At 34.5% G+C, this 9,451-nt stretch overlaps 1 protein-coding gene across 1 annotated transcript; it reads left to right on the top strand.

The window, feature by feature from the left end:
• Positions 1-382: 382 nt before the first annotated feature.
• On the top strand, positions 383-8,315 carry LOC104901464 (mitotic checkpoint protein BUB3.1). The gene is made up of 9 exons (XM_010689051.4): positions 383-614; positions 728-858; positions 2,067-2,149; positions 3,186-3,452; positions 3,923-3,998; positions 4,542-4,622; positions 7,466-7,544; positions 7,631-7,731; positions 7,977-8,315. The coding sequence occupies exons 1-9, from the start codon at positions 495-497 to the stop codon at positions 8,062-8,064; spliced, it is 1,026 nt and encodes a 341-aa protein (XP_010687353.1). The 5' UTR covers positions 383-494; the 3' UTR covers positions 8,065-8,315.
• Positions 8,316-9,451: the final 1,136 nt, after the last annotated feature.

Below are 9,451 nucleotides of genomic sequence, written 5' to 3'. Positions count from 1 at the left end.
ATAGGAAGTCATACTTCCTAGGAAGTTATTTTTTCCATGTATTTGAAATTCCTAGGAAGTGTAAAATTATGTTTGGTTGATAATGGGAAGTTCTACTTCCCATGGGAAGTTCTACTTATCTAGGGGGACCTAGGTAAGTAACTTATTTCATTTTGGAAGAAGTAGAACTTTCTAGGAAGTGCAAATTCCCATAATTTTGCCAACCAAACAACTTCATATGCTTCTACTTCTTAGGAATTTGTACTTTCCATAATTTGTTTTGTCAACCAAACAAGGCCTAATAGTTGTATTCAAAATCATCACAAGATTGGAATCCAAAACCAACCACCTAAACAAGTGACACCATATTTGAATTTGAATCTCATTACCTCCATCATAATCCCCATAATACAAAATACTCTTCTCTCTCTCCTCACTTTTTTCAAAAACCCTCCTGCCTCTCTAAACCCCCCCCCCCCACTTTCTCTCTCCTCCCCGCTCGCCGGAGATCCCAAATGTCGGCGGTGGCGCCTCCAGTAGTGGGGCGCGAGCTGTTAAATCCACCCACCGACGGAGTCACGAACCTTCGTTTCTCCAACCACAGTGATCATCTTCTCGTTTCTTCTTGGGATAAGGTTTTTACACTGATTCATCCACTTTTCTTTTTTTATTTGCTTCTTTACTCTCTAATTTCTCTCACTTCCAACATTTTTGTTTTTCTGGGTCTTTGTGTTTATGGCTATATTAGACGGTTCGATTGTACGATGCAAGTGCGAATGTGCTTCGTGGAGAGTTCAAGCATGGCGGCCCTGTGCTTGATTGTTGCTTCCATGACGACTCCTCTGGTTTTAGTGCCAGTGGTGATTCTACTGTTAGGCGGTATGAAATTTCTATTTTTGTGTCTTTTTTTTTGAATTTTTCTTTGATTTTGATTTCGCTGGGTGTTTTTCAATCTTATTTTGATTCCTAAATTATAATTGTAACACATTTTAGTGAATGGAAATTCAAAATGGAAACTGGTTTCTCTTAATTTTTAAAATTTTGGGTGTTTTGTCAGTCAACTGTGATTTTGTTGGGTGTTTTGCAATCTTATTGTAATCCCTAGATTGTAATTGTAATACATTTAGTGAATGGAGATTTGAAGATGGAAAAACTTGGGTTTCTCTTGATTTTTAGTTTTTTGGGTGTGTTGTCAAACCAATTGTGGGTTTTTTATGGTATTCATGGAGTTTGGGTACTGATGTGGTTAATTGGAAAATTGGGTACTTCTAAAGGTGAAATATTGCGGACGCTACGACTATCTATTTGGGTGTTCGACGAATAAAATTTCATCTTCAAAATGGTAAAGTGGGGAGCTTTCGGTTATTGAGTGCTTAAAATGGAACTTATTTTGTATATTACATTTTTCATGACTTGGGATGTTGGTTGTTTCTTATTTAAAGGCTAGCTTTTTTAGTGGATGAATTGGAGTAGACAGAATGAAGTGCTTAAACAGATATTGATTTTCTTAATTTTCCCTTTGTTGTATAAGCATGTATGTTGAGCATTTTCCTAGAATTATCTAGTTCGATTTCATGCACCAGACTTGGTCTATTTATGTATTGAAAAAAATAAGTGGTAAGGAGAAGAATTTTTTGTTTTTTCCTTTTCATACTCCAGTGATTCATTGTGTCTGGACTCTGGATTAGAATTCTGTATTTCCTGGTGTCTTCGAACCTAATGTAGAGTTTGCCTCTTTTTGCGCTCTTATTAGGGCTTGGTTTTGCTTGCTTTTACCTTTCAGTTGTTACACAAAAAGTGCAGGTTCTATTCTTCAATATGTAGGTTTCTTTGGGAAGTGGTATCTTATGTTGAGGAGAAATCGAGTAATATTCTTTTAATTCTTTTTTAGTATTAGTGGCTACAAAGTTAAGTTACTAGTTAATAGTCAAACATTCTACTTTGCCTATTTACTTATTTAAATAGCTAGGATCCTTATTGTCTCATGGAGGAGGGGGCAATATGAGGGAATACAATTTTATTTGTGATTGTGGAAACAGAATTGGGGGTATTAGACTTATGTGGAAGATTTATCTTTTGGCTTTCAGGCTGGTTTTCAACTCTGGAAAAGAGGATATCTTGGGGAAACACGAAGCGCATGTACGTTGTGTGGAGTACTCTTATACAACAGGTAAGCCAGAAGTGTGCTTAAAGTTCAGAAAATTTCCAATCATTTGTTCTCCTTGTAGTAAGCAATTATCTCAATGAGAGAAACCTTTGTTTTCTGATTTGATGGTTCACTTTTGTAAGTTTAAGTGATCATAAGCTGCTAGGTTGTATCCAAGTAACTGGCATTGAGCTTTGGTGAAGATATTACATATTTGCAGTGGTTTTGGTTCCGCTGGCTAGGTTCAAGGTTGACCTTAGTGGAGTCCTGGTTTATCAGCAGCTCAGGATGCGTTCTTGAGTTATAGGATTTTCATGGCTGTTTTTATCTTACTAAAATTGTAGTTTTGTGGTGTGCTTTTTTTTTTTTTTTTTTTTTTTTTTTTTTTTTAATGTGGTATTAGTTATTCTGATTTGGTATCTTTGTATCGATATTAAATTATTATTACACTGAAGCAAAAGCGACTATGCAAGTTTTCTCTTCTAACATCATCACGATTCCCTCTTATATTCACGAAGTCTTTTTGTTAAAGGCATTTAACAGGTGAAGTTGTGTAATTGTCTCCACTTTAGTAAATGGTAGCATCGGAAATCAAATATTTTAGCTAATAATTGTCTGTAAGCTAAATTGGTTTAACAAATATGCAAACCTCTTAATAATTGACGCATTGAAATTAGATTTAGTTTGTTATTTTTCATATAGTGTTAATTTTTTTTATCGTGGCTTGGGTATTAACTGGCTGTCTTTAATTCCATGTCACTTTGTTGAAAAACTTTGGCTTGATATAGTTGTTCCTTGTTATTCTTATGGTTTGACTCACATATAAAACATTATGCTTGTATTTATTAATCTGGTTGTGTCTGAAGTCTTCTAAGTTATCTGATGATGTTGCAACTTTAAAGCATAAGTTGATTGCAAATGAAAATTGTATCTATTTTTGATTGATGAAGGTAGCTGAACTTGGTGCTAGAATATGATGTTTGCATTTTATGGAAGTTTACTTCACTGTTTTCTCTCTGAGCTTGTGCCATTAACTATGTCTTTCCTTGCCATATTTCAGGGCAAGTAATATCTGGTAGTTGGGATAAAACACTAAAGTGTTGGGATCCTAGAGGAGCAAGTGGGCAGGAGCGTACTCTTGTTGGGACATATGCTCAACCAGAACGTGTTTATTCTATGTCTCTTGTTGGTCACAGAGTAGTAGTAGCTACTGCAGGCAGACATGTGAATGTCTATGATTTGAGAAATATGTCTCAACCTGAACAAAGGAGGGAGTCTTCATTAAAATATCAGACTAGATGTGTGCGGTGTTACCCCAATGGAACAGGTATGGAACAAGAAAATGGGATTCTTATTGTACTGTTTCTGGTTGTAATTTTACTTGTAATGGCTGTAAAGCAATACTTTGAAGTTTGAATTTTTGAGTTCCAAGAGAATAGAATCCAGGAAAAAGGGAAAAGCGAGGGATAATTGTTATGGTGTTAAGAGTTGGACAATGGGTTCTTAAGTAAACGATGCTAGACAAATCTAGGGGGAGATGATTACCTAGGAGTAAGTAAAATCATTTATTTAGTTCAATTGATGATTAAGTTTTTTTGTATGTCAAGTGATCTGGAGGAAACTTAAGAGCTGATAAACAAAGCTAGGCTTATAAGAAATTAAATTTTTAAGTGCAACAGTGAGTCATGCTTATGCTCAGAATTCTGAGTTGGATTCTTGGGGTCACTTAAAGGTTCATCTATTTTTATAGATTCATATGATGATAACTTTAAGTCGTATTATTGAACATTTGGGCAGGTTATGCTCTGAGCTCGGTGGAAGGTCGCGTAGCAATGGAATTTTTCGATCTCTCTGAAGCTGGTCAATCAAAGAAGTCAGTTTCAATTCTTTTGTTCACCACTTCTTAGCGTATTCTATGCATTTGTGGTCATGATGGCTCGAGTTCAGTGTGGCATAGTCAGTGTTTGAAAGATGTGGTGACCCTTGATAAGTGCTTGAAAGTATAGTTTGTTTAAGGTGTACCGTGGTCCCCAAACTGGAACCCTATCTCAGGTTGGGCAGGACCTGGGTTGTGGAAAGCAGTGGTACTCCCACTTGCTCTTCGTTTGCTTCTTGCTTGAAAGTATAGTTATATAGATCCATAAGTGCTTAGATTTTTTAAACATCTCTATCACTATTCTCTTTTTATTACTCTTCTGCCCCCCTCCCCCCTGTTGTGGAGCCTTTATGTTGATCCATTGTTGCTTTAGCCTGCATCTAAAAATCTTGATTGGTCTTTACTTTCTATAAAATTGACTTGAAGAGTGTATCGTAACTTGAATTTGGCTTCATTTTCCAAGTTGTGTAAAGATACTTGGTATCCTTTATCAATTATACTCTCTATATATCCATTCAACTGATTGTTGTAATTTTTCAGATATGCTTTCAAATGCCACCGGAAGTCAGAGGCTGGAAGAGATATTGTTTACCCTGTAAATGCCATTGCCTTTCATCCAATGTAAGCTCACAGTTCTCTGGTACTAGGATGATTTTTGCATGGTTAAAATATAGGTTATGAACCCTACTTGTCGTATTCAAGATGCTATATCTTTCGTATCATATGACTAATACAAGTATTTAACTATACTAGAGCATATGTTTGATCAGTACATATGAATTAGTGGTAATATTTAAAATGGTCTGCGGCGGTGCAGAGTAAAACTGTATACGTTCATATATACTTTTTTGTTTCAGTATTGAAAGCTATGTGAATTAAGTTCCAACTTAAAAATCTGAGTATATCTCATATGGAAAGCAGGGGTCAGTAAGGCTCTAGTCGTCCTGGGTAATTACTGGATAGTGGATATGCAAGTGAGTGTGGCGCTTTCATTCTATAAATGTAAGATTTGAAATGATGTTCTGGAAAAAATACTTCTTTCAAGCATCTATTTTTTTAAGTTGACATCCCAAGATAAGGTGCTAAACAGTGGAAATACTGATGCAAATCAGAATTGATGGATCTTGTCAAATTTATTTGAAATGGCTGTATGCTGATTGAGTTGATTGCTCAATGGAGACAATGGAGATTGACGTAATGATCATTGTTTTAATTCCCCCCATTGCAAGTTTCCTCTTGATATTTTGGGATACCCCTTTTCAGATTACTATTACTTTCCCTCTATCCCATTAACACTCTTTCCCCTCAATTTTGATACATTCTCTGACTACTTTTTCTCTCCCTATTTACTATCAATATTTTCATTCTACTTTTAACAATTTTTGTTTATGTACATGCAACTTAAAATTGGAAAGTTAAAATTCTGATGTGATTTTGAATCTGAAATTTAAAAAAGAACACTCTATAAGAATGTTGAGATCTAAGTAACGATTTTATGATAATTTAGTGAAGGAATTGTGGAACTACAGAGGTAAAAATGAGGGAGAGCACTCTTGGTTCTCGCAAAAATTAGAGGTTCTATTCCTAATCGCAATTAGAAGATGAATACAAGTCGTGACAAGTATTGGATTTGGTTAACAACTTGAATAAGTCATCAATAATCTAAAATTTAAACTGATTTTTATTCTTGTAACATAGGGCCTTTAAATAGGCATTACAAAAGAAAGAGATTTAGGAATACTTTTCTAGAACTTAAGAAACCACACGCTTAAATCAGATTTAGGAAAGATGTGGAAATCTTTCCTAAAATCTATCATAAACCACATGGCCAACTAAGGGGAAGGAGGAAGTCTCACCTTGCCATGCAAGTAAGCTAAAATCTAGGAATATTTGATCTTCTTTCTTTAATTACAACTTCTTGACAACTAGCATATTGCCTTGGACTTTAAGGAAAGCCGATAACATAGGGATTTTTCGGCCCTTTACAACTAACTATGCTTAACACTAAGAATTAAAAGACATTACAGGTAAAACCTTTATTTAAGAGTAAAGTAAAACCGTGCACGGAACCTAAGAAAGCGAATTAAGATAGTTGATGCACATCAAATGGGACGCAGGGAGTGTTTCCTTTCCTAAATAACTTATACACCCATTCACTTCATTGATGGTGATTCTCCTTGGAATCATATTCAAAAAAAGTATATACTTTTGAGTTTTTTGTAGAGTTGTTGGCCAGAAGTTAATGTAAAAGTTTGTGACAATAAATTTAAATTTCTTAGGTGATCAATGGTGTATAATTTTTGGGTTAAGGATAGTTAGGGAATTAATTTTTGACGACAGTTTAATACTCTCATACCTTGTTTATTAAACAAACTTTATAGAAGAAGCCTTTTACATTAACTTTGCCAGCTAGTTGTACCCATACTTCAGACATGATATTCTGAACTAAGGGAGCCTTTTATTGGACAGTTAGGGCCTGTTTAGGAGCACTCGTAGTTTCAGATTTTGGTTTTACGAATATAAAAGTTATATGATATAAGAGGTACAATGAACTTTATATTAGTCATACTTGTACTAAATATTTCAATTTTGAGAACTGACGACAGAAAAATGGAAAATATTTTTTGGTTTTTATATTTTTGTTTTTAATGAAAAACTGAAAATTGGAAATAGTATATGATGACAAAGAGGCCTTTTAGATCTTCGGTTGAGAGGCTTGAGAATTGGGAAATTGTTTGTTTGAGAATATGCTTCCATGGTAAATCTCTCTAGTGAACCATGAGAATTTTCTTGGTTAAGTAGGCTGTGGCTCTTATGTTATTTTGAAGTCAATGATTCTGGTGTTGCAAGGGAACTTGCTGATGTTCGCGTCTTGATTGATATCATAAAAGGGGTGGAGTAAGAGAATTTTTCTACTTGTTTGATTGAATTCTGAACACTTCCTATATTCAATATGGTTTTTGTAGTGCGTGCCCGTGGTCATACAATGACATAAACCAGATTCTATATTAATGGCATCAAATAATACTTCCTATGTTCTGTTTTAGAAGAAATGTAGGGCCTTGGTACAGGGATTTAGGAGAGGAGATAGATAGAGAGAAAGAAAAAGAGGGACCCATATGATGAAGTGAGAGATAAAGAATTAGAGGGACCCATGTGATGAAGTGAGAGATAAAGAAGTGAATACCAAATAAAGTAACGTATTATTTTGAAATGGTCTAAAATGTTAAGTGTTTCATTAATTTTAGAACGGAGGAAGTACATCTTTCCATGCTTAAGTAATAGTTTTGGGTTTTTCTTTTTATTTAATATAAAAAACTGCCGAAAATAAATTATGTTCATGACTAGAACATTTACCCATGGGCACACATTAGACTCACCCTAATGCCTAATCCCTATCGACAAAGGGGCTTAATTCTTAATTGTTATCTTGTACCATTATGCAATGTTTAAATGCTTTGCAGCTACGGAACATTTGCAACTGGAGGTTGTGATGGCATTGTGAATGTGTGGGATGGGAACAACAAGAAGAGGCTTTATCAGGTAAACCTCATAACCTATTGCACAACTCATTAAGTTCATCTTTGCCTAAACTAACATCTTCAATCTCTATTCATGTTCTATCTCAGTATGTTAAGTACCCGACAAGCATCTCTGCACTGTCGTTTAGTAAAGATGGACGACTCCTGGCTGTTGCATCAAGTTATACTTATGAGGAGGGCGAAAAGCCGTAAGACAATGAAACTTTTCTCTTTTGTTATGGTTTTAGATAAGACGGACTTATAATAACTTATTGTGAGGCATCAACTTCAACAGTTAACCTCCCTCCCAACCCCAAAAAGAAGAAAATTGTCGCCACAAGAATTATAAAATTGCTCTAATCTCACAAGTTATTCTAAGACTGTCTCACACATATCCTTTATGCCTTATGTTTTTGAATTTTTATTGATGCTGGCTTATGTTTGGTTTTGGCAGTCATGAACCTGACGCGATATTCATTCGAAGTGTGAATGAAGTTGAAGTGAAACCAAAGCCTAAAGTATATGCTAATCCTCCTGCCTGAATCAGTTAAAACAGCTTTGCTTGGTCTAGTTTAGTGTTTGATCTTCTAGGTATAGTATAGCTTTACACTGGTTTGCTTCTTGATGCCCAAGAAGCGCATGTGAACAAGATGTAAAAACTGATTGCAGATTCTATTGCTAGTTGTTTCATTCCTGTTTTCAGAACTGCATTGCATGCTATGATTATGATGTTGCATCTCTCCTACTCAATGTGGCTCCCTTAGTTATTATGAACCGAGTCTCTTGCTTCTCACTCTCATTTGTTAAGAACCAATTTTGCCTACAATGAAGAGCTTTTGAATGAGCTACGTAATTTTCCTGTAAAACTGTGAAGAGCTTTAGGCAATTTGAAAAAATCCTCTCGACCCTAGTATCCTCACATTTGCTGTATATGAAATCAATGTAGTATGTGGAACAAATACAACAAGGCCTTACATTTGTTTAATTGTTTGGTTAACTGCAGATTTCTAAAATCTATCAATTGCTAAAAAACGAAACCTTTAAAAATTCAAAGAATTTTTTTTTTGATTCAACTATATGAAAACTGATTTAGTTTTTAAAAAGATCAAAATGAAAATTCTTAACGAGAAAATAAAATCCAAAATTGCATAATTACCTTGCTTAAATTTGATTAGAATATTGCAATCTCTTGCTTGCTATCCATGAAAGAAATCAAATGAGAGAGGAAGATGACTGAGAAAGAGGAGACTCGCAGAGTTGCTTTCTTTTTTGGCTTATAGAAATTAGAAGGTAACAAACTGCAATCCGACTTGCGTGGACCCGGTTCACACTAAAAATAGTGTGGACCAGGCCTAGGCACGTGACCCGTTATATCACTTTAACATACAGTATATCATTTTAACATACACTATATCATTATAACATACACTATATCACTTTAACACACCCTATATCACTTTAACATACACTATATCATTGTAACATACACTATATCATTTTAACATACACTATATCATTTTAACACACACTATATCACTTTAACATACACTATATCATTGTAACATACACTATATCATTGTAATACACACTATATTACTTTAACATACACTATATCATTATAACACACACTATATCTTTTTAACATACACTATATCACTTTAACATACACTATATTACTGTAACATACACTATATCATTTTAATATACACTATATCATTTTAACATACACTATATCACTGTAACATACACTATATCATTTTAATATACACTATATCATTTTAACATACACTATATCATATCAATATACACTATCATAAACTCACGTGATATGGATCGGGTGCACACTAATTAGTGTGCACCGGGTTCATATTAGTTTTTTTAAACAAACTGACAATGCTTGTTACCACTCGGTACGTTATGGGAACAAAT

The sequence above is a fragment of the Beta vulgaris genome, chromosome 8 (assembly GCF_026745355.1).
Source record: "Beta vulgaris subsp. vulgaris cultivar EL10 chromosome 8, EL10.2, whole genome shotgun sequence".
Lineage (NCBI taxonomy): Eukaryota > Viridiplantae > Streptophyta > Magnoliopsida > Caryophyllales > Amaranthaceae > Beta > Beta vulgaris.
Note: the sequence above shows the minus strand (reverse complement) of the source record. Positions and strands in the feature narration are given on the sequence as shown.

Coding starts and splice junctions, on each gene's coding strand:
- LOC104901464 (XM_010689051.4), top strand. CDS start 495: ATGTCGGCGGTGGCGCCTCCAGTAGTGGGGCGCGAGCTGTTAAATCCA. Junction 3,453..3,922: donor GTGTTACCCCAATGGAACAG/GTATGGAACAAG, acceptor ACATTTGGGCAG/GTTATGCTCTGAGCTCGGTG. Junction 7,732..7,976: donor TATGAGGAGGGCGAAAAGCC/GTAAGACAATGA, acceptor TGGTTTTGGCAG/TCATGAACCTGACGCGATAT.